Genomic DNA, 25,686 nt, shown 5'->3' on the forward strand with positions numbered 1-25,686 from the left:
GGGGAAGTAATCAGTAATTAGTTACTTATTACTTTTTTCAAGTAACTTGACCAACACTGTCTACCACACTATATAAGACAATCAACACCCAGGTTGAGTTCATTCTCCACCTCTCCTTTGCCACTCGCCCACCTGCAGAGTGGACTCCTGTGGAGCAGAGACCTCCTGCAAGGATCTGACAAACTCCCCACCGATTGAAAATAACCCCATTTCCGCCGGCGCATCAGAGGCCCCCCACGCCAGGGCAGGGCCCAAGTGCATGCACCAACCCACAACCCCGGCGACATACCAGCCAGGACCCGAGCCCCCAGGACCCAGCCAAAGCCTGGAGACTGAGCACTCCCAGAACCCCAAGACCCCATGCCCGCTCCAGACAACCCAGGGGCAGCTAGGTCACTGGGCCAGTGACCCATGTCCACCAATGCAAACCTACCCCAGCCCTGCTGCACGCAGCCATCAGGAAAACACCACCCAAGAGTTACCAGAGCCCCCACTAGAACATGACCACGGTCCCCAGGTGGTGCTCCTCGGTTGAAATGTCCCTAGGGATTCCCCAGATGCCCCAAGCCCACGCCTATGACACACACCAGCAATACTAGCGAAGGCGTGACAAAACCACGACACCCCAACCCTCACTAGGTGATGGAGCCGCTCAAAGGAGCCCAAAGGGATTGATCTAATGTGATGCCAGAGGCTGTATCAAGACTAATGTGATCTATTAGATGGTTTTTATATTGGTTAGAATTAAGATTATTTTTATTTTTCCAGTTAATGAGGACCGTTTTCTTGGCGATGCATAGGGCAGTAAAAACAACGTGGGCTGTGTTTATTTCTGCAGTGACCTCATCCAAGTTGCCCAGCATGCACACTAAAGGCTGGAATGTTGCATTTCAGACACTTTGATAAGTCTTCACATATCTCGCGCCAAAACTTCTGAACTGGTGGACAGAACCAAAGAGCGTGGATGTAATTGTCCAGTGTATTGCCTTGACAGTGTGAGCAGTTGTTGGTAGACGTAAAGCCCATCTTGAACATCCTATGACCTGTATAGTGCACTCTATGTAGTATTTTGTATTGAATTAACTGAAGACTGGGATTTCTAATCAATTTAAAGGTTTTTAAGCAAATCTGAGACCAGAAGTTTAGGTCTAAGTTAACTGATAAATCCGCTTCCCATTTTGCAATAGGAAGTGATATTGATTCATCTGTTTTAGAAAGCATTCTGTATGTTTTGGATAGTAATTTGGGGGTTTTAAGAGTAAGAAATTGAACCACACTTGGTGGTGTTTGTTGTTCAACTTGACCCGGTTTAAATTTCTTTTTTACTATGGATTTAATTTGTTGATATTCTAAAAATCTTTTCTTGTTGATCCCATAAAAAAAAACAAAAACAAAAAAAAACCAAGATGGCGGCGCGCACGGGTGCAGCGGCTCTTAGCTCTCCAGTTTGGTGCTCGTTTTTACTTTTAATGTGGATATTTTTGAATGTTTGCAACGCCGCCATCTCTTACAGTCGCCAGAACCTAATTGATCTAGGTTTTAAATATAGTTTGTCTGTTTCTGGCGACTATCAGCGAACACACAACATCCTGGTGGAGATAGCGAGACCGCCAGGGTCACCGTGGATGGTCTGCCCGCCCAGCAAGCGTAGAAGGCGACGGAGGGAAAGAAAGCAGAAGAGGGGATGCCGGTCGGGCTCAGACGCTAGGCTACGCAAACATCCACACCGGCCAGCACTTCCGAGCCTTTTCCTATCGAACGCCAGATCCATCACCCACAAACTTGACGAATTGGAGCTACAGATAGCCAACACAAGCTTTGCACGTAACTGCAGCATTATTCTTATTACGGAGACGTGGCTCCACCCGCTGATTCCCGACGCTGCAGTCGAGTTAGCAGGCCGCACGCTACACCGGCATGACAGAAACAGCAACTCAGGTAAAAGCAGAGGAGGGGGGCTATGTGTTTACGTGCATAACGAGTGGTGTTGTAACAGCAGGATCATTCACACACACTGTTCTCCTGATTTGGAGGTTCTGGCAGTCTCGTGCAGACCTTTTTACATCCCGAGGGAGTTTACAGTAGTTATTGTGATAGCTGTTTATATACCGCCGGATGCTAACGTTAGCACGGCTCTCAGCCTCTTGCTCAACACCATAAACAAACAACAGCTTGCCCACCCCGATGGGGTTTTTATTGTCGCCGGCGACTTTAACAAAGCGTGCCTAAAGACTGTGCTTCCTAAATTTGTCCAGTTCGTGGACTTTGCTACGAGAGGAGAACACACTTTGGACCATGACTATTCAAACATCAGGCATGCTTTCAGAGCGACACCCCTCCCCCACCTGGCTGGATCTGACCACCTCTGCATGTCCCTCACCCCCACCTACACCCCCCTGCTGAGAAAAACAAAGCCCCAGACAAAGACAATAAAAACCTGGCCTGAAGGAGCCCTTTCTCAACTGCAGGACTGCTTCTCAACAACTGTATGGGATTTATTCTCCAGCCACAACCTCCAGGAGTACACGGACACTGTACTCTCGTACATCAGGAACTGTGTTGACAATGTCACCGTCAACAAAAGGGTCAGGGTGTTTCCAAATCAAAAACCCTGGATGAATAGCGAAGTGCAATCCCTCCTAAAAAGCCGCAACACTGCCTTCAAGTCAGGGGACAGGGCTGCGTATAGGGCGGCCAGGGCAGACCTGAGTAGAGGCATCAGGAAAGCTAAGGCTGCCTATAGGAGGAGGATTGAAGATCACTTTGCTGACAACGACCCCAGAAAAATGTGGCAGGGGATCAATCACATTACCAACTACAGAAGCAATAACCAGGCAACATCTAGGACTGATGCCTCACTGGCTGAGGATCTAAACCGTTTCTTCGCCCGCTTTGAGACGACCAAGCCCTCAGCTGCCACACCACTTCCACCCGCCCCCAGCACTGGCACACTAACACTAAGGGAGCACCAAGTGAGGTGTGTTCTAAGGTCAGTGAATCCCAGGAAGGCGGCAGGTCCTGATGGAATACATGGAAAGGTTCTCAGAGCATGTGCTGACGAACTGACCGGAGTCTTCACTAAAATCTTCAACCTTTCCTTGTCATCAAACACCGTCCCGCCCTTCCTCAAAACCTCCACCATCATCCCTATCGCCAAGAAGACAGCTGTGGCCAGCCCAAATGACTACAGGCCTGTTGCACTTACGCCTGTAGTGATGAAGTGCTTTGAGAGACTGGTCTGTCAGCACATCAGGGCCGGTCTGCCTCCCACTCTGGACCCCCACCAATTTGCCTACAGGACAAATCGTTCCACCGAGGACGCTATCACCATAGCGCTCCACACTGCGCTGAGTCACCTGGAGCACCGAGGAAGCTATGTGAGAATGCTCTTTCTGGACTTCAGCTCAGCATTCAATCATATCATCCCGGAGATCCTGGTCCAGAAACTGTCTCACCTGGGACTCTCCACCCCCATCTGCCTCTGGATCAAGGACTTCCTGACAAATAGACCACAGTCTGTCAGACTCGGCCCCCACCGGTCCAGCACCATCACACTCAGCACCGGGTCTCCACAAGGATGTGTTTTGAGTCCCCTCCTGTTTACGCTCTACACATCCGACTGCTCCCCTACCCATCTCTCAAACACCATCATAAAGTTCGCGGATGACACCACAGTGGTTGGACTCATCTCAAGGGGGGATGAGTCGGACTACAGAGATGAGGTCAACAGACTGACTGAGTGGTGTTCAGTTAACAACCTCCAACTGAACACCACGAAAACTAAAGAACTTATCTTGGACTTCAGGAAGGGCAGAGCAGACCCGGCCCCACTTTACATTCACGGGAGCTGTGTGGAGAGGGTACACTCCATGAGGTTTCTGGGCGTGCAGATATCTGATGACCTCTCCTGGACTGCAAATACTACAGCGGTGGTTAAAAAGGCCCAGCAGCGTCTCCACTTTCTGAGAGTGCTCAGGAGGAACAACCTGGAGGAGAGGCTGCTGGTGACATTTTACAGAGCCACCATAGAGAGCATCCTAACGTACGGCATAACAACATGGTATGCAGGGTGCTCAGCTGCAGACAGGAAAGTACTGCAGAGGGTCATCAACACAGCCCAGAAGATCACTGGCTGCTCTCTGCCCAGCCTGGAGGTCACTGCAAACTCTCGGTACCTCAGCAGAGCTGGCAATATCATCAAGGACCACTCTCACCCCAGCAACCAACTGTTTGAACTATTACCGTCAGGCCGACGGTACAGGTCACATAAAACCAGGACAAACAGATTCAGGGATAGCTTCTTTCCCAGAGCTATCACCGTAGTAAATAAGCACAAAAACAATTGAACCTATTCCATACCGTCACTGTCATTATATTATGCTGCTATTCATACTGTCATTATATTAATGCTGCTATCCCGTATATATTGTACTTACTATTGTTTGAGTACTTACGATTGTTTTTTTTGTACTTTTTATATTTTACATTTATATTTATTATTGAAACTTGCACCAAGGGAGTGGCACTCCAATTTCGTTGTACTCTGTACAATGACAATAAAGGCTATTCTATTCTATTCTATTCTATATTGTGTAACTAGTCCGTCAAATGAGATAAATTCTGTTCCTTCTAATATATGTTCAAAGTATTTGATTCCTTTACCACTCCAATCTGGAAAATTAATCATATTAATGTTTTGTAATATGTCAGGGTTGTTCCAGATAGGTGTACGTTTGCATGGGATTAATGAAGACTCTGTCAACTTCAGAAACTCCCACCATGCTGTCTGAGAAGAGGTGATGCTGATGCTTTTAAAGCATTCATGTCGTTTGATGTTTGAGCTGATAAATTGTCTGAAATCTCTAGATTATTGCATAGTGCTTGTTCTACATCTAGCCAAGGTTCATCTAACAGAGCGTGTTTGAACCATCCTGAGATGAACTGAAGCCTGTTGGCTAAGAAGTAGTGCTGAAAGTTAGGTAGATCTAATCCTCCTTTATCCTTGGTCCTCTGATACACTGAGTTTATGTTTCCAAAGGAATTTAGAAATATGAGAATCCAAAGATCTGAACCAGTCTGGTGACGGTTTGTTCGGGATCATTGACAATAAATAATTGATTTTTGGCAAGACCATCATTTTTACTGCAGCGACCCTTCCCATGAGTGATATGGGTAAAGATTTCCATCTAGCCAGATCACCTTCTTCTTTCTTTATTAGTGGGATGTGGTTTAATTTAGTTAAATCTGCAAGCTTAGGACAGAAATTAATACCTAAATATTGAGTATTCCCAGGTTACAGTGGGGTAGAAGAAGAATTATGGAAGGAGCAATTAATCGGAAGAACTGTAGATTTTGACCAGTTAATCGAATAATCTGAAAACTCTTGAAAAATAGTTTATTAATGTAATTACCTCAGAGAGATTGGTTTGTGAGTTCTGGAGGAAAAGCAACATCTCAGAGCCTCCAAAAAGAAAGAAGCGGAAAGATATTAATACCTTAGAAGATGTAGTCAGGCTACTACATGAAAGTAAAAGGTTCTACATCCTTGCATATTATGCCCTTAATCACTGTATTCTGTCTAATTGCTGCTGCTACTGTTTCAAAAACACTGCAAACAGTGAAGGGGAGAGTGGGCATCCCTGCCTGGTGCCCTCAGGAGACAGAAGCTGGAGGATGTCTGGTCATTTGTTCTGACACAAGCTGTTGGAAAATTGTATAATACTTTTTAACCAGTTTATGAGTTTCCAAACCAAATTTGTGTCAAGTTGCGAATAAAAATTTCCAGTTAACGCTCTCAAACGCTTTTTCTGCATTTAGAGAAAATTTTTTGGTTTCAGTGTTTTTTCTGCATGAACAGTCTATCAAATTAAGTAATCTACGTGTGTTTGTTGATGAGTGCCTACCTTTTATGAAACCAGTTTGGTCAGGATGAATTAAGAGGGGGGTTATCTCCTCTAGTCTCTTTGAGAGGGCTTTGCAGATTATTTTGAGGTCTACATTAATAAGGGATATTGGACGATAGCTTGAGGGATATACAGGGTCTTTCCCTGGTTTTAGCAAGAGACTAATATTTGCAGAGTTCATATTTGTTGGTAGTCTGCCATTTTCCATGAATTCCTGCTACATCATGTGGGATACTGGTGGCAGAATTGTCCAGAGTTATTTGTAGAATTCTGCTGGAAAGCCGTCTGGACCTGGAGCCTTATTACTGGGCATACTTATCAGGGCTTCCTGGAGTTCACCTGGCGTCAGTGGGGACTCCAGTGCCATTACTTGACTGTCTAGTCATTTTGGAAGAGTTACGTTTTTCAAGAAAATGATTAATTTCATTTTTAGATGGATTTATTTGTGGTGAATATAAAGTTTCATAGAAATCCCTGAAAATGTTCATTCTTCCAGGGTCGTATATTGTGTCACTGTTGGTCTCTGTTTTAAATTAAATCAGCTTTCAGCTTTAATTCAAAGGATTTAAAATGGTGCTGCATTAACTTACAGCCATTTTATACACAGTCCCACATTTTTAGAAATGTGCCCAGTACTAAATTAATATAATTATATAAGGATATAAGAGTTTTTAAATACTTGGCTTTGCATTCTGACTTTAATCTACAGCCAATGAACATTCTGCACACACTGCATCATTACAGTTGATCTCAACCTAACAGCTGGGAAAGGTTTCAGCACCCAGACAAACCTGAAGTGGTTAACCAGAAGAAAATGTATGGCTGGATAATTTGCTGTTATTAATTAATAGATACAGTACTGATTATGCTTATCATTGCAATGTCAGCTATTGATCTGATAGCTCATTTCCAAGTCAAATTATTGATTGGGTTTACCATGTCTTACCTGGAAGGGGGGTTATTAGGCACGTCACCTAGAGTCCCACCATCCTGAATCTTTATCACTTGCACTTTGATACTTTCTATTAGTCATGAATGAGTAAGATATAAATCTGTCCAACTCCATCAAGCTCTGAAGTCTGCTCCAGTGTGCCTTGCTGGAAGGTAATGAGATCGATGAGTTCAGTCGGGTTCTGATTTGTGTTGTACACAGCTAGTATTTTGCTGCAACTGGGAATATTGTTTGTACATTGTAGTGCACATACTAGCAACTACACATAAGCCTCAAATTAAGGATTCAGTTAGTTTTTAGATTTTTTGTTGTGTTGTTTTAACAATCTGTAAAATTTCACTCAGGTAATGTTCATCTGACTAATTAAGGAGCAATTGTAGTTGAAGCTCTGATTTTGTGACTCGTGTAGGATGAACTATCTAATGACACTGATTTATAATTACTCAGAAGCTCAGTTCTACAGAAGGACACCAGGGGAGTCTCCAGACCACAACATGGCAAAACTCCTTATAGGTAAATAACGTTCATTCATTCTTCCATTAATTTTTCCTTGTTAATTTATTGAGCGGTAGAGCATCGTCATTATAATACTGAGTTCATCATTATTGTTATTTTAATTACTCTGTATTTTTTCTATCCTTCTATCTTGGATAAAGATTACGTGTATTTACTAGAGATCACGGCTCAGGCGATGATTTAAGGATTTATGGTGTTTCTCAACAACAAGGCAGATGGCTGCATGGCATTTAAAACACATCAATTTACCAGCACCGGGCATCAGCTAAAATGTTAACAATCATATCTAACAACAGTAATAACAAAAGCGACGATTTTCACGTTTTCTTGTTTCCTTTTTTCAGCTCTGGGCATTCTGTGTGTTATACACATTTGTAAGTACCTGTGTTCATTGACCGAGTCTTGCCACCATGATCAACGTTTCAGAATAAACCCAACGAGTCTTTGCTCTATCTGCCCTTAGGTTCAGCCAATAAGCTGGTGTGCCATATGACCAACTGGGCCCAGTACAGACCGAGTGCTGGCAAATTCACACCAGATAACATCGATCCCTTCCTGTGCACCCATGTCATCTATGCTCTGGCCACCATTAACAGCTTCAACCAGATCAGCCCCGTTGAGCAGAATGATGAGGAGCTGTACAGGAGCCTTAACAGCCTGAAGAATGTGTGAGTTCAGTCGTGCAATGCACCAGTATTAACCACAATTTAATATTAGCCTGCAACCACTTTTAAGCCAAAAGCCACGTTTCAGTGTTTCCATCGCAGCTTCTTTCAGCAGAGTAGCTTTTAGAAGAACATTTAAATAAGAAGGATGAGTAACCTTGAATTCTGTCACAATATTTGTAATTATTTAGAAATAATTGGGATCACAACGATGACAGCAATCTGACTGGAAGTCAGGTGTTCCTTAATTATTTAAGGTTATGTCTTTGTGTCTCCTGCTCTCTGCTAACAGCAACCCTGCACTGAAGACTCTGCTGACTGTTGGAGGAACTGTTAATGGAGTGAGCCCGTGAGTTTCACCGTCACCAGTTCTCAGATCTCATATCTACCTCTATTACTTTCATGCAGACGAGATGTCATGTTTTATATTTCCCTGCATCCCACCAGATTCATTGCTATGGTTTCCACTTCTGAGAATCGTGCACTCTTTATCAAGTCTGCCATCAGTTTCCTGCACGCCCATAACTTCGACGGGATAAACCTGGACTGGGAATATCCTGGACACAATGGTAGCCCAGAAGGTGACAAGGAGAAGTTCACTCTATTGGTCACGGTAAACACAGCTCACACTGGCCTCAAATTTTAAATGCAATGTTGAAGCTAGACTACATTGTGGCATGATGATTAGCGCTGTTAGCGGTGACAGTAGGTGTGAGTATGAGTGTGAATGGTGTCTCTGTGTTAGCCCTGTGAAAAACTGGTGACCTACGAAGAGTGTAACCTGCCTCTCACCCTGTAGCAGCAGGACCCTGAACTGAATAAGCAGGAAAAAATGAATGGATGCTGAATATCAAGTGTTTTCTCTACCACTGGATTCTTTTGGTTGGGTTAATTTCAAAAAGTTGCTTTTTGTTGAATTTTTGTTGATCACGGCATTGCAAAATTTTGTTGATGAAATGAAATAATTCTTGTAAAACAGAGCAGCCAATAATAATCAATCCATTCAGTGTCTCCATGGTCTCATATGTTAAACCTCACAAATATTAAATGAAAATAAGGTCCTGTGTGTCTTTGACCTTGAAATAACACTGCACTGGAAATCTTGTTTCTTGTGTTACATTCTGTACCCTGTGGTTGATGAAAGGATGAATGTACCCTACCGTGTTTTCTTTCATTTTGCCTCTGTCACCATTCTTTTTCCTAACAGTTTACAATATACATTACTTTACTTATACATTACTGTATTTATGTAACAACTGACACCTTTTCTTCACAAAACCCAAAAAACCCTTTATCATAACAGTGCATTGCTTTGAGAATAATCATTCTTCACTGTTGTAATCAGAATTTTCTCTGACTGGCTCTGCGTTGCTTTTGCCCTTTCCCCCTATAGGAGCTTGTAAAAGCATTCGAGGCTGATGCCATAGAAAACAAGAGAACTCAGCTGCTGCTATCGGCCAATGCTGCTGCACTTCCTCAGACTGTTGATAGAGCATATGAGGTCGCCAAGATTGCACCGTAAGCTTGATTTCAGCATTTGTACATATTTTCAGGAAAGTAAGGAATCCCCCCAAAAATTTTCACCATTACTGAACTTTAGCATTAGCAAATAACTCATTAGTATTAATTATTAGTGTTCCTTATTTCAAATGACACAGAGCCCAATTTTACATGTATTGTGTGACCACAAAGGTCCCATATGGTCTGTGTCTTTCACAAATGAACAAATGTATTGAACAAAAATTTCCAACCCAACAGACACTTTGACTTTATCAACATCATGACCTATGACTACCATGGTCACTGGGATCCAGTAACTGGACACAACAGCCCACTGTATGAGAGCGCTGTGGACTCTGGCATACAACTTCATTACAACATAGTAAGAACCACACTATCACATCTACATCTGTCCTCGCTTTCTTCTTCAGATAAAGGTTATCCAATCAAATGTAACATAACAAGTTTAACACAAGCTTTATGCAATGTTCGTCTCCCTGTTTTGTAGAACTCCTCTATAGCCCACTGGGTCTCTCTGGGAGCACCATCTGAAAAGCTGCTGCTAGGTTTCCCTACTTATGGAAGGACCTTCCGTCTTAGCGGTGGGGCAAATGGCCTGGGAGCACCAGCCAATGGGCCCGCAGGTGCTGGACCCTACACTCGCACTGAAGGTTTCTGGGCCTTCTATGAGGTACAATAACACATTCATAAAAAGCTCAAGTTTGTTTGTGCTGTAAGTCACCTATTACTCCATGATTGGTGGCTGTAGCTCAGGAAGTAGAGGAGGTCATCTATTAATTGGAAGCTCTGTGTTTTGATCCCTGGCTGGTCCAGTATCCTTAGGCAAGGTATTGAAGCCCATGTTGCTCTCCAATGTGTTCATCAAAGTGTGAATGTTAGATAGAAAGCATTTAGGTGTGGAAAAGGTGCTTGTATGAATGCATGTTTCATAAATCCCTGTGAGTGCTCAAGTAGAGTAGAAAAGCCCTATGCAAGAACCTCTTCACCTACCATTAATCCACTTAAGAAGGAAAATGTCAGTCCAAAAGCCTGTGTTGTTTCTGGGTTACCAGATCTGTGACTTCACTAATACTGCTACTCTTGGATGGATCTCTGAGCAAGAGGTTCCATATGCCACCTATGGGAGTTCCTGGTTGGGCTATGATGACCAGCGCAGCTATTCTTCCAAGGTAAACAGGTTTGATATGCCTCAAATAAGACAAGTTCTTGCATTTGTTCTGTTCTATTGAATTGTGCCCACTTTTATTATAATCAGTTTTGTTGGCTGTCCTGCAGGTCCAGTGGCTGACTGCCCACAATTTGGGAGGTGCTCATGTGTGGACTATGGATATGGATGACTTCAGTGGATCTTTCTGCTCAGCTGGAGATTATCCTCTCATCAACCACCTCAGGATTTCAATGGGTAAGTGGTGTAATTCAGCTAACTCAGCGTTTATAAAATACAATAGAATACAACACAACTTTATTTATATAGCAGATGTAAAACCAAAGGTACACCAAAGTGCTTCACAACAAGGTTAAAACATAACAGATAACAGGGTACAAATAAATTAACAAGTGAGAAATGCTAGTTAAACAATCAATACAGATAAAACAGGAAATAAAGCATCTCAGCGTAATCTAGTGGATAAAATCACTGAGAATTCGTAAATGTAAGGTGGGGGTTTTAGGGGGTCCAAGAGTATCAGCAAATTGGCCCCGGGGAATATGGTTATTAAACTACACTGTTTCTGTTTTCTTCTCATTTAATATAAGAGTTATCAGAGAGCCAGTCTTGGACCTCTCTCAAGCACTCTAGCAGACAGTGTACTGGCGACGAAATGTCATCAGACAGTCAAAAGTAAATTTGAATATGGTCAGCATAAAAGTGAAAGGAGATATTATACTTCTCGAAGATAGAGAAGATAGAGCACATACAATGAAAACAACATAGGGCCCAACACAGATCCCTGGGGCACACCACAGGGAAGCAACAGAGGAAAAGAAGCAGTGACGGAGTATGACCTATTCGAAACATACCATCTAAACCAGTTAAAGGCACTACCCCTTATGCCAAGTGTATCTTCAAGCCTCATTAGGAGGATATTATGGTCCAGCGTAACAAAGGCAGATGTCAAGTCCAATAAAACTAAGACCGTAGAACACCCTGAGTCAGCAAATAAAAGAAGGTCATTAAGGACTCTCAGCAGAAAGAAACAAAAGAATAAAAACAAAAGTTTGGTCACTTTCTGCATATAACCTTTTTTCAATTTCCTGTGATACAGGCTTTGGTCCAAAACCTACCACTACACCACGCCCTACCACAACTAAGGATCCTGCTGCTGACTTCTGCCGTGGCCGTCCTGATGGGTTGTATGAAAACCCAGCTGACAAAACCACCTACTTCCAGTGCTTCCAAGGAAACACCTACCTGCACCATTGCCAGCCTGGTCTCATCTACTGGGACTCCTGCAAGTGCTGCAACTGGCCCTGAGCCACAGAAGCATGAATTAGAGAACAAAAGTTCAACAATACAAAACAGTCAATTATGGTTCAGTAAAATCTTGCCACAACTGAAACTGATAAACATCACTGTCCTGAGTGAGAGCAGAAACAGAAAGCATTGCATTTGACTCAATATTTTCTTGACAAAAATAAACTAAATCAATTCATAACGTGTTCCAGTGATTGGCTTGAATATTTGTCTTTGATGTGCTTCATAGAAAAAAAATAAACAAAAACAAAAGAAACTCATATACATGATTAAATATTTTTAAAACTGTGCCTTACTACATTATATGTAATTGAGCTGCTCTAATTTTAAGTGACAATTATTGCTATGTTTTCATTTTGTGAACTGATTAATAATAATAATAATAATAATAATAATAATAATAATAACTTTATTTATAAAGCACTTTCAAACAAAGTGCTGTACAACTGTTTAAAACTAAAGAGATAAAAAATAAATAAATAATAAAAAGCGATACATAGCAATACACGTAAAAGACACAACACAAGTTAAAAACAGTAAGAATTTAAAAACTAAAAGCCAGGAATTAAGACTTGTAAGATAAAGTGAACAAATGTGTCTTCAGCTTAGTTTTAAAAACCTCCACGGAGCATGCCTGCCTAACATCTTGAGGGAGGTTGTTCCACAGAAACGGGGCACGAAAAGAAAAAGCACGCTCTCCAATTGTCTTTTTTCTGGCTCTAGGAACCTTTAGAAGGCCAGAGTCCTGAGATCGGAGAGCACGGGATGGAACGTAAAGATGTAAAAGGTCGGAGAGGTATGAAGGTGCCGATCCGTTTAAAGCCTTGTAGGTGAGCAGCAGGACCTTAAAATCTGCTCGAACCTGACAAGGTAGCCAATGCAGAGATCTCAGAACAGGGCTAATGTGCTCAAATTTCCCAGTTCTTGTTAAAATGCGAGCAGCTGCATTTTGCACCATCTGTAGACCTCTAAAACTTTTCTTTGGTAGCCCAGAAAGAAGAGCATTGCAATAATCAATACGGGAAGACACAAATGCATGGACAAGAACCTCTGCAGTGTCGCTTGACAAAACTTGTCTGGCTATGTTCCTCAAATGATAAAAGGCGGTCTTTGTTATCTCTATTACATGAGATTTAAAACGAGAGCACCATGTCAAACCACACGCCCAAGGTTTTTACCTTGTCCCTACAATTTATGACACTGTCATCAATTCTCAAGATTAAATTTTGGGACAAGTGCTGAAATTTGTGTGGCCCAATGACCATCAACTCTGTCTTATCATTATTTAGGAGCAAGAAATTATCCGATAACCAGCCCTTAATTGCAGATAGACAAGATTCTAGTTTAGAGACTTCAGCACAATTTCCAATGGTTAAAGGAACATAAAGCTGCAGGTCATCAGCGTAACAATGAAAGGTTACATTAAAAGAACGTAATAGAACACCAAGAGGCAGCAGGTACATAGAAAACAGCAATGGTCCAAGTACAGAGCCCTGACGGACCCCATGCCTCACTGCACAGGTCTCAAAGAGATCATTTTTAAAACTAACAGTCTGAGACCTCCCAGACAGGTAAGATCTCAGCCATGATAAAACATTTCCTGTAATTCCAATAAAATGTTCAAGCCTATCTAATAAAATGCAGTGATCCACAGTGTCAAACGCAGCACTTAGATCCAGCAGTAATAAAACTGAAGTGCGATCATTGTCTGCATTAACCAGCAGATCATTTACCACTTTGACTAAAGCTGTTTCTGTGGAGTGATTTGGTTTAAAAGCAGACTGAAATGCTTCAAACAGATTGCTTGTTGACAAATGCTCAGTGAGCTGCTTAAAAACCACTTTTTCAAAGATTTTAGAAAAAAAAGACAGATGTGAGATGGGTCTATAGTTTGCAACCATATCAACATCCAGTCCAGGCTTTTTCAAGATCGGCACGACCACAGCTGATTTAAAACATTCAGGAAAGACTCCAGTCGTCACTGAAGTATTTAAAAGAAACAGACTGTAGGGTCCTAATGCTGACCACAGTTCCTTTATAACCCAGGCTGGTAGAGGATCCAAAGAACAGGTTGTACATCGAGCTGCTTTTACAACCTTAGTTAATCCATACAGGGAAATGACCTCGAAGTCAGAAAATAGTTTATCAGCACCAACAGGCAAAGCAGCCGAGTAGTCTAATGAAAAGCTTTAGGAGGGAGTAATCTGATTCCTAAGTGTTTCAGCCCTGTCTCTGAAAAACATAAGAAAGTCATGAGCTGTCAAATTTGAACAGCAGAGAGTTGAGTTACTTTCTGTTGCGACACTGTGTTGAAAAGGAGTTTTGAGTTATGTTTATGACTCATGATAAGATTTGAGAAATAATTTGCTTTCGCTGCCGACATCGCTGATTGAAAAGAAGACAGTGAGTCCTTCCAAGCCTGGAGAAATACTTCTAGTCTGGAAGATCTCCAGTGATGCTCTGCTTTTCTACAATTTCTTCTCAAGTTCAGGAGCTCCTCATTTAGCCAAGGCATAGGGTTCCTTTGTTGACATTTCGACTTCTTTATGGGAGCAACAGAGTCCAGTAATTCAAGAAGTGTATTATTAAGGTTCACAGTCAAGGTGTCTACACATAACTTCTGGGTATAAATAGGGTCCAACACATCAGGTAGATGTAATTTACAGTTTTTCTCAGTCGCTTTGGTGCATTTCTCACAACAGAATTAAACATTGCACAACAGTTAGTTCAACCACCACAACATGTAGTCGTTTTGGCACAACCCTGTGGCGGTTTCACGTTCACTGCGTCCAAAGGCATTTGCCTTTGGACATGAAGCAGTTGAGTGAGTACAAATATCTAAAGAATGGTCACGTTTGACTTCCTATTCATCACTATCTCCTTTCTTTCATCATGAATGTCACAATTATTCATACTTGTACCGGCTGAATAGTCATTGTCCTTACAACTAATAGTCTTCATTGCATTGCTTGTGTCAGTGCACTCAAAATTGCTGAACAGCTTGTCAAACGATTCATACACCCATTTTGAAAACCCTATTTTGGAGGAGTTCCCATGAAAATCTCCATAAACTACATGTCTCAGGTGAACCTTATCTCACACTAATGAAAATTGGTGTGTGTCACTCCTACTTGCAACCAATGAAAAGCCTCTCCTACCCAGTCACAGGTGAACCGCGGCACAGCATCCCCCACTCCACAAGTACATATATACTGTAATGTAAACCAACACACAGGATTGGCATGAGGTGCATACTGAATCTACAAAACAGCAGAACATGGAACGTCAGCCTCGTGGAAGAGGAGTGAGGATCGGTGGAGGACGAGGACAAAACCGGGTGAGAAGAGGCCAACCACATAGACACGTTCCTGACGAAATCAGGGCAACACTTGTGGATCATGTGATAAACCATGGCCTCACAATGGCCGAGGCTGGTCGAAGGGTGCAGCCAAATGTTGGGAGAACTACTGTAAGTTCTATCATCCAGACATTTCGTCGGGAAAACAGGTGAGCACACCGTAATCTAGTTACAGTATGCAGCACAAACTAATTTGCTCTGCACTTTCATAGTCATACAGGAGACTTGCATTAGGACATGACCTTACAGATCCTTACACATAGACGTACTGTAACTGAAGCGCAGACTTGGCCCAGGTGTGGCATAGTGTGCTGTGGTACAATACAGTAATGCTGTAAAGAAAGGAGTTTAGAATGATAGTCCTGTGACAATCACTGTAAGCATGTTTGCGCTTACATGTGTGTGTTTTCCCATCTGCATCTCAAAAAGGACTGCCAGACAACCTAGAGGAGGTGGAAGAGGTCCACTTATGACTCCGCAGCAAGAGGAAAGAATTTGTGCAATGGTGGCTGCAAACAACGCTTTGAGACTGAGAGAAATACAAAGAACTGTCGTAAACGATGACACCATCTTCGGAAATATTCAGTCAATATCAATTTCCACCATAGACAGAGTCCTCAGACGGAATGAAATGTCCATGAAGCAATTGTACAGAGTGCCATTTGAACGGAACAGTGATCGAGTGAAGGAGCTCCGTCACCAGTATGTACAGGTAACACATGTTCGCATATGTACCTCTGTTCACTGTAACAGTTTAGGCCATGTACTCAACCTACATTTATGCATGTTACTGTAATCCTATGTACAATTCCAACTGTACAATCTGTTCTGCCAAATGCACCATTACAGACCTGTCTGATTCTCATCCTTTGTAAAGCATATCCTGGAGTTGGAGGCCAGGGAACCCCTGCACATGTTTGTATATCTTGACGAAGCGGGATTCAATCTCGCAAAAGGCAGACGGCGTGGACGGAATCACATTGGAGAAAGAGCCACCATTGATGTCCCAGGCCAACGAGGAGGGAATATTACAATGTGTGCCGCAATCTCAGAGAATGGTGTTCACACCCATATTCCTCGTATTGGTGCATACAATTCACAACACCTGTTGGCTTTTCTGGATGCTCTTCATAGGGACCTGATCCCACAAAATGGAAGGGATGATCCTGGTGACAATCGGACAATGTATGTAGTGGTTTGGGATAATGTAAGCTTCCATCACTCTGCTGTAGTCAGGCAGTGGTTTGCAGCACACGACAGGATGCTTATGGAGTTTCTTCCTCCTTACAGTCCATTCCTGAATCCAATTGAGGAGTTTTTCTCTTCCTGGAGGTGGAAGGTATACGACAGGCATCCACATACCCAAATGACCCTGCTAGCAGCTATGGATGCAGCTTGTGATGACATCACAGCAGAGTCCTGCAGAGGGTGGATTCGACACTCCAGAAGATACTTTCCCCGATGCATCGATAGAGCTGACATACGCTGTGATGTTGATGCAAATATGTGGGCAGACAGACGGGAGCGTCTAGATATCAATGATTGATATGCAGCAGTGTCTGTTTTTCAGTTTGTTTTTTTTGAGTCGTAACTACTGCAGTGAGGTTTACTGTCTAGGTGAGTTTGTTTGCTGTAAAATGTTTGATTTACTGTATTTCCCCAGTTTGCACAATGCTGTGAACAGTTTCAATTAAATATTATCAAGAGTGCATATGGAGTGTCTTGATTGTCCTTTACAATTTATGGTTTTCAACATGCCATGCATGCGGTCCGGACTTGACATGTCATTGGGAAGCACCTACAAAGACATCCGTCACAATGGGAACATGTTCAGACCATGTGATTTTGTGACCAAAGGTGCTGGTCTAATGACTTGTAATTGTGACAGCCCTGACACTTTGTTTGGTATCAGTACTTGCTTTTGATGAATGTATTGTCTGTTTTGCTCAAGGGATTTGTTGTTGATGCATTGACAACTTATTTTGGACACCTGACTTTTCTTTTTGATGGAGTGACTCACTTTTGCAAGTTATCCACCATGTTTTGCAGTTTGCACTAATTGTTTTGAGAAGTGCCTTAGTAGTGGTGGAGAGTTCAATTCTGTTGTGAGAAATGCACCAAAGCGACTGAGAAAAACTGTAACTCCAAGCAATGCTTCGGGGCTAATATAACGAGATGATCTGAGGGGCAATCTTGCCCTTGCAGAAGCTGGAGATTTAGGGATTAAAATATCAAATAAAATTGCTGAGTGGTCTAAGATAGGTAAAACACAATTTTCAGTCATTGATACATTCAGTCCGTAACCCAAGACAAGGTCTAGGGTGTGGCCCTTACATGTTGGCCCAGACACAAATTGTGTGAAGTTTAAGGAATCAATTACATTTAAGAAATCTTTGACCAGGGGTTTATCCTCACAACATAGATGAATATTAAAGTCCCCCACTATAAGAATCCTTTCGTAGTGAGCTATAAAACATGTCAAGAAGTCTGAAAATTACGAAGTAAACAAGTCATTATATTTAGGTGGACGATAGATGACTATAATTAGAACCACAGGACAGCTTAAAGTCAGGAGTTGGGACTCAAATGAGGTAAAAACACCAGGACTTTGTATCTGTTTGCATTTAAAACAGTCTTTGATGATAGAGGCTACCTCCCAGACAACCTGGGGGAGCTGAAAAAGCTGCCATCGGAGGGGCAAAGTTCCAGCAAGGGTGCCACTTCACCAACACGCAGCCATGTCTCAGTTAGGAGCAAGATGTCCAGCATATGAGTATCAAAAAAGTCCCGAAGAACATGAGTTTTATTTGATACAGATCTTGCATTTAAGAGAGCTAATTTAACTCTCTGTCCGTCCGTGTTAGCAGGCAGTAATTGTAGGTTGTTTATATTTGCTCCACCTCCCCTCGTATCCCGTCGGCATGGCAACCAATAAAGCAGCCTCGGGTGAGTGTGCTCCGATGACGTAGGGTAAACAGGAAGAAGGCAGCGCTGTTTCAGGCCAAAATAAAGTCCTAAACAGCCAGGGTCACCGATGGTAAGAACCTGCCGCATCCGAGTTCTAACCCGAACACGCTTCCCAGAGCGTGTTCCGCACATTCGTCCACTTCTCCAGCGCTTCCGTTTCGAAGGATTCCAGGGGGGATCACGGCGATGCAGTTCCCCCGGTACCGACGCCAGAGGCGGCGGGAGTCTTCCACATCGCTCGTTAACGCTGGGAAACTTCAGCAGTGAGTCACGGATATTAAGCAGCGTCTGTCGCTCATACACCAACAAAGAGTGGGTTTTTAAAACTAGCAGAGACACCACTAAGAACACAAAACATAAATATTGCAGAACCGAGAGACAGCATGCCATGACACCCGGCGCCATCTTCTCCTCTTTACACTTTAATTGAATGAAATGGGGCAGCCCGCTTGTGTGGTTGTGTGGTAGTGAGCACCAATGCCTCACAGCAAGTAGCTCTTTGATTTACATACAGGCTGGGGTTACATATAGTGGTTAAAATAAGTATTGAAGATGTCACCAATTTTCTAAGTAGATATATTTCTAAAGGTGTTACTGACATGACATTCTCATCAGATGTTGCTACAACCCATCAAATCCACACATGCAAAGGAATCAAACCACAGATATATAAATGTATGTGTAATAACAACAAATGACACAGGGAAAAAGTGTTGAAAACATGAACAAAAGGGAGGTGCAAAAAGACCTGGAAAGACATTACCACAGCTGAAATCTATCAATATTTAGAAAGCAATCCTGACACTTAGTCCAGATTAATATTAGCTGGTTTAGTTTCAAATGATGGCCTATCAAAATGTGTCTTATTATGGTGTCACACAAAAAACCCCGCACATAATGGGTAAAGCCCATGAACTCATGCAAGACCTCCACAACATACTGATGGCATTGGTTACAGAAGAATTTAGGATATGTCTGTGAAATACTGGGATAATAATCTGGACATATGCCATAACACCCACCATGTCTGGAGGTCAAAAGGCAATGCCATATCACCGCAAAAATACCATACCAATAGTGAAGTTTGGAGGTGGGAACATCATGGTTTGGGGCTGTATTCCAGCATATGGCACTGGCACACTTCAATTAACTGAAAGAAAGATCAATGAAAAAATGTAGAGACATTCTTGATAAAAATCCACTGTCATCCATCAGGATGATGAAGATGAAATGAGAGTTAGCATTTCAGAAAAACCCATGATCGCAAACACACAGCTAAGGAAACTCAACTGATTTCAGAGAAAGAAAACAGAGCTGCCCATATGACCAGCCAATCACCTGATCTTAATCAATCTGAAAATTGGATGGGTTGTTATCGACATCTGATGAGGATTTCATGTGCCTAGCACCTCTAGAAATATATTTACTTCAAGGGCGTAGATTTGGCATGGACGGAGGGGACGTGACGAGTTGTGTTTTATTTGTTGGTGAGTAAATCGTTTTGGCTGAGATTGAAGTTATTAGATTAAATTAGGTTAAATTAAAATTTATTAATCTCTTGGGAGGATTCCTCCGGGTCTCCCTAATTCTGAGGTCTCAAGGTTGGCAAGTAGGCGCTAGACTTGGTCCACATCAGTCTAAAATTGTATGTAACCATGAATAATGTGATGCCATGGCCACCAGGAGAGGTTGGACATTATAGATGTAAAACAAATATGCCAGCAGTTCATTTCAGCTAACGAGAGGAGCAGGCCTGTGTTTGTTGTGTGGGGCATGTCCATGTCTGTTGCTGTAACAGTAGTTCATGTTTAGAATAAAACATCCCAGCTCACTGATCTGATCGGGGCAACAGTGCCTAAAATGTTGCATAATTTTGCTGAGAGATCTTTTACTTTGTGTTAATCTTAGATGAGTAGTTTTATGGACAAAACCACCAGGTCATTCAGTGTTCCCTTAGTGCTGATGTGTCAGAGATGTTGGTGTAACTGAAGTAATGTTGTTAAGTCCTTAAAGTCATATTCTTTTATTGTCACGACTGTATTTGAAGCTATTTTTATTTTTGTATGATACCTGATTTATATGGATTATGGCTGAAGTAAACTAAAGCCTAAAATACTTAGTCAGTCATTTGTTTAATAGTAATTTAACATTATATAATTCACATATTAAACTATGAATTGTAATTTTAAATGGTTTAAAAGCACGTAGAATAGCATATGTAGGCAAGTATATTTCTCCTTTTATCAAGAAGCAAAGACAAAAAGGAAAAATAAGAAACGGGGCAGGGTTCAGTGGTTGAATCATCCGTCCCCACCAATGCCAAAACCAAATCTACGCCCTTGATTTACTTAGTAAATTGATGAGATGTTTAATGCTTTTTTTAACCTGCTGAGACTCAATCAGGAATAATCTACAGCACCTGACTTTGCATGCATTGTTGGGCCAAACACGAACGCACTACTTCCAAAGGTTGCACATGTGCCTTCACACGCACATGAACTTGAGTGACATCTCATTCTTAATCCATCAGGATTAATTTGATGTTGGCCCCTGTTGTGGAAGTTTTCCATTCAAATAAAGCCTGCAGACGAGCGGTGAGCGGTAGCTAACGTTCTTTAATCAAACACACAAAGAACAGACAACCAAGCTTGATGAAGTCCCTGCATGACCGCGGGACAGACGGTCAGCAGAGTCTGAGCCCAGCATGGCTCTCAGTTAAATACCTTCTCCAGGAACAAAACGCAGTACACAGCTGTTTCACACCTTAAGGTTCACACTCCCTTGCTGCCTCCCAGAGTCCTTGAAGTCACAAAAGACTCTTCCTGTGGAGCTGTCTGCTTCCCCCAACTTCCTTTCTACACCACCGCCATTTGTCTTACTGTATGAGTGTGAGACATGTTAAAATCCAGTGGCACCAAGGTATCATACAATAAAATAATGTGATTAATACATAAGTAAAAGAAATTCCTGTACATGCCCCTTCCTGATTTCTTATGTTTTAACATGTTTGTTACACTTACATGTTTCCAAATGTTAACACAGATGTTCAGAGTAAATACAGATTGTAGTTTTTTAAATGATGATTTCATTGAGTTTGGGGAAACAGCTCCAACTTTACCTCATGTAGAAAAAGTCATTTCCTTCTAAACCTAATAAGTGGTTTTGTCATCTAGCAAGAACTGCAATCAAGCATTTGCAATAACTGGTGATGAGTGTGTTACAGTGCTATGGAGGAAATTTGGTCCTCTCTTCTTTGCAGAATTGTTTTCATTCGGCCACTTTGGAGGGTTTTCCAGCATAGGCTGAGTTTTTAAGGTCATGCTAAACCATCTCAATCTGATTGCAGTCTGCACTTTGACAACCTCCATGTTGTTTTTTGAGCCATTCAGAGATGATCTTGCTGCTGTGTTTTGCATTATTGTCCTGCTGCACTTGAGCTTCAGGGCACATTAAATGAGACAAGTGAGGCCTTCAGGTTTTCCACATTTTCTGGATTAAGGCCCTCATCGTGGTTCGATTCCCAAAGCGCTTGAAATGCCTTTGTAACCCTTTCCAGACTGATAGAGTTCAGTGTTTCTTAGCTGTTTCTTTAGATGTCCACGATGTTGCTTTCTGAGATCTTTTAGTCAACTTCACTTTTTTTTTGCCTGTCCCATTTGGTTCTTTAGCCCTCAGAATTGTTGTCTGAAGACCAACAAGGAGACCCAATGGATTTACTTTCCCAAATGGATCATCACGGCCTTGCCGTATTGGTCTATTTGATCGACCTTTGTTGTTATTATTTCTTTTATTTTATTTTCAGTTGTTACAGACGGGACAGACATGACTGAGGGATAGGAAAGGGAGAAAGAAAGAGGAAGGAAAAGAAAAACAGAAGGGAAGAGGGACAGTGAGAAAGGGCACTTAAAAAGAGAAAGAAGAGAAAAAAAATCTCCTGGATCACCTGTTGAGAGAAAAAGAAGAGAGCAACATACTAAACACAACACCATCACCAGTAGCGGTTTTTGATACGGGCGTCACGGGCGGTTGCCCGCGGTGGCATCATGGGCATCGGCAAAAATAAATAAATAAATTGCTTGTACTCATGCTGCCCCGACGTCAGCCAGCTCATATTGGGAATGGTACAGGCACCGATCGGTTTTCTATAAAATAAAATAAAAAATAAAACAAAACAACAAACACGAAAACACCAGACATTATAATAAGACTTATAATTTGCACTGATGTTTTTTCGAAATTCTATACGCGAAAAGCGAGAGCGCGAGAGCCCTCGGTGCGCCTGCGCGCTGCTGAAGTCAAAGTAAACTTTATTGTCATCTCCGCTACAGACAGTCCAGCATATAGAGAGACGAGACGACGAGGCTCCAGCTACAGCAGTGCAAGTAAACAAACAATAAATATAAGAAGAGTAAGAAAATAAATCTACACTTTAGGACTCGGGGTAAAGGATCAATAACAATTTAAAATGTATAATTTACAGTTTGATGATTTAAAGTCTCACACACAACCCGTCGAAAGGGGAGGGGCCGGCTGCTTCCAAGTAGAGCACATTTCACTCATAATGTTGTAAATTATGTATTCATGATTTGAATCCTGGGTTGTGTGAAATCCCAGAAATAAACCTTAGACAAAGTGAATCTGTGAACCAAGGTGTAGGTCTATTAGGTTATGTTGTGGTGATCCTCGGTTTGGGGAATGGGTGCTCATACTGGAGTGCAAAATTAAAACCAGTGGAAGATGGACAGGAAAAGTTCAAAGCCATCTGGTGCTCAGTTTAGAAAAAATAGAAAAGAAGAGAAACGAGCAAAAGATACAGGTAAGCAGATGTGTGATTGGATAATGGCAGGTCATCCTGAAACAATCAGAATCAGAATATTTTATTAATCCCTAAGGAAATTATGTGGGTTACAGTTGCTCCAAGAAGAAATGGTAAAAATAGCAACAGTAACAGACTAAACTCCAAACAATACATTATGTTACAGATTTTAATATTAATTAGTCAGTGTCAAATGTTGATTTGTTCTCATTGTGTGACGAATTATGATGGCTGTTTGGTAGCCTACAGCCATCATAATTCACACAATGCATACTCTCTCTCTCTTCATGTGTGTGTGTGTGTGTGTGTGTGTTTCTCTGGTGAATTTCGACAACAGTATTATGTTAACGTACAATCCTTAATATGTTTTATGTGTGTGTGTGTGTGTGTGGGGGGGGGGGGGGGGGGGGGCAGAGAGAGTGTTCGCCCGGGGCACCAAACAGGCAAGGACTGCCACTGACCATCTCGTTAATCTAGCTAAGTGTAAACAGCAGTAAATACTAAATGTTGAATGTTGTTGTGTAGCAAGGAGGACAGACAGCGCACAATGTGCTTGGAAATAGCACCAATAAAGGTGTAGTTTATGTCTATGAACAGTGAACACCTGTGTGCACACCTGCGTGGATCAGCGCGCTTGTATTCAAAAGGTTTCCCCATGTAATGATCTGCTAGAGGATGTAGAGAGCCATAGCCCCGTCTCCCAGGGCATGAAGCAGGCATGGAGGAGATCCATCCTGCTACACATGAAACACATCAGAGTCATAATTGTTATTTTAGTCACGTGTTTGTTTATTATCCTTATTGTTTTATCTGGGACTGTTTGCAGACATCTCAGAGAGAGGAGACACCAGCATCTGAACAGAGACTCAAACCAGCAACCTGCAGCTCCCTGCTTGGCTGCTCCAGTTTTCTCCTCACTCATGTTGCCCACCAGTGATTTCTAGCTGCCCACCCACACAGCAGGCTAGAATATGTGCTGAGCCTCAGCACCCAATACTTGGACATGTTTTCTTTATTAAATAATGAACCAGACCCCAAAAGTAAACAGCTGTTATTGCTAGGCAACGGGAGCAGCATTTGGTGATGCAGCACCTGACATTCCTGACCATGTGGGCGGAGCATGCATGGAATGGAATGTTCAGTAGAACTGTGCAACACAAGCACTTAGTTCCAGCATGTTTCATTGTATCCAGACACAGCTAGAGACACATCTACAGCAGCATCTCTGTGCAGGACAAACGACAGCTGACGAAGAAACATCGAAAACTTCACTTCACTCCTCTACAAAACGTTGGCTCCTTTGTTTAAAAGGCCAAAATGAATCAGGGGAGAACGAGAAGAGGATCGGCGAGTGCTTCACCTCACAATTCAGTACAGCTGATTAACCTGCAAGAAGAACTTCAAATGATACAGGCTGAAAATATCAAATTAAAAGAAGAGGCAGAAAAATCAAGAGGAGAAGCTAAAAATTCACAGTTTGAAACTGAAGTAGTATTGCAGGAATTACTGCATGTGGGTCTCAAACTTAAAGGAGAGAAAATGGGAAAACAACAGGCAGAAAACCAGAATGAAAAGATGAAGAAAGAACTGTTGGAAGCTCAAAAAGCATTGGAGGAAGAGAAAAGCACAGCACAAGAAGCCAACAATAAATATCAAACTGCAAAGAAGGAGGCAGGAAATGTGCTGCAGGAATTACAGGAGGTGCAGGAAGATTTTGAAGAGGGCAAAAGGAAAATGCAGTTGGCAACACAAGAAGCTGCAAATGTAACGGCTGAAGCTGAAACACTAAGGAAGGAATTACTGCATGTGAAGCAACAACTTGAAGAGGAGAAAAAACGTAACCACGAGGCAGAAAATGAGATTGAAAATATGAAGAAAGAATTGTTGGAAGCTCAAAAAGTGTTGGAGGAAGAGAAAATTAAAACACAGGAAGCAAAGAAAGAAATGGAAGATACAAAGAGTCACAATGAAAACATGAAGAAGGAACTGATGAAAGTGCAAGAAGAACTTGCAGAAGAGAAAATTGAGGTGAAGGCATTCAAGAAAGAAATGAGCGGCTCTGCGGTGACCAAGAAAGACTGCAAAGACGCACTTAAAGAAATACGAAAGCACAAAAAGGAAGCTAAAGAGCTCCTCAAACACAAAGGGAAACTGGCCGAACAGCAGCTGAAAGAAACATTTAAAGATGCCGAGGAGCAGCTCAACAAAACCTTAAAAGAACTGAAGGCAAAAGCAAAGCAAGCCGAGGACAGGAGGGGATTCTGGAGCAGACTGCTGAGGAAGAACTGACCCAGCAGCATCGAGTTTGAGGACATCAATAGTTTCTTCCTCCTCTCTCCACCTTTCTTTCTCCCCATCCTTCTTCTTGGGACGTTTGTTTGTTTTTTAAAACTCTAATCTAAATACATGCACTGAAATACACAAATAAAATTGCCATAACTTGACCTCATGTTGCCTGCTTCTTTTCTTGTGTGTCTGTGTGTCACGGGTAATGGGAAAGTACGGACTCAGTCGC

General features: G+C 42.1%; 2 protein-coding genes across 3 annotated transcripts; both read left to right on the plus strand.

Moving 5' to 3' along the window:
• The first annotated feature begins 6,354 nt into the window (after positions 1–6,354).
• On the plus strand, positions 6,355–12,208 carry LOC113023085 (acidic mammalian chitinase-like). The gene is made up of 11 exons (XM_026169176.1): positions 6,355–7,368; positions 7,716–7,745; positions 7,835–8,039; positions 8,329–8,385; positions 8,484–8,649; positions 9,430–9,554; positions 9,795–9,918; positions 10,045–10,227; positions 10,610–10,726; positions 10,833–10,959; positions 11,822–12,208. Exons 1-11 carry the CDS (start codon positions 7,266–7,268, stop codon positions 12,028–12,030), a joined length of 1,446 nt encoding a protein of 481 aa, XP_026024961.1. The 5' UTR covers positions 6,355–7,265; the 3' UTR covers positions 12,031–12,208.
• A 2,635-nt stretch (positions 12,209–14,843) lies between these two features.
• On the plus strand, positions 14,844–17,099 carry LOC113023090 (uncharacterized). Of its 2 annotated transcripts, XM_026169183.1 has the most exons (3): positions 14,844–16,100; positions 16,266–16,573; positions 16,679–17,099. In XM_026169183.1, the coding sequence occupies exons 1-3, from the start codon at positions 15,771–15,773 to the stop codon at positions 16,932–16,934; spliced, it is 894 nt and encodes a 297-aa protein (XP_026024968.1). In that variant the 5' UTR covers positions 14,844–15,770; the 3' UTR covers positions 16,935–17,099. The 2 variants fall into 2 exon arrangements, with proteins under 2 accessions (XP_026024968.1, XP_026024967.1); XM_026169182.1 differs by having other exon boundaries at positions 16,266–17,099.
• The last annotated feature ends 8,587 nt before the right edge of the window (positions 17,100–25,686 follow it).

Source organism: Astatotilapia calliptera, chromosome 5 (genome assembly GCF_900246225.1).
Source record: "Astatotilapia calliptera chromosome 5, fAstCal1.2, whole genome shotgun sequence".
NCBI lineage: Eukaryota > Metazoa > Chordata > Actinopteri > Cichliformes > Cichlidae > Astatotilapia > Astatotilapia calliptera.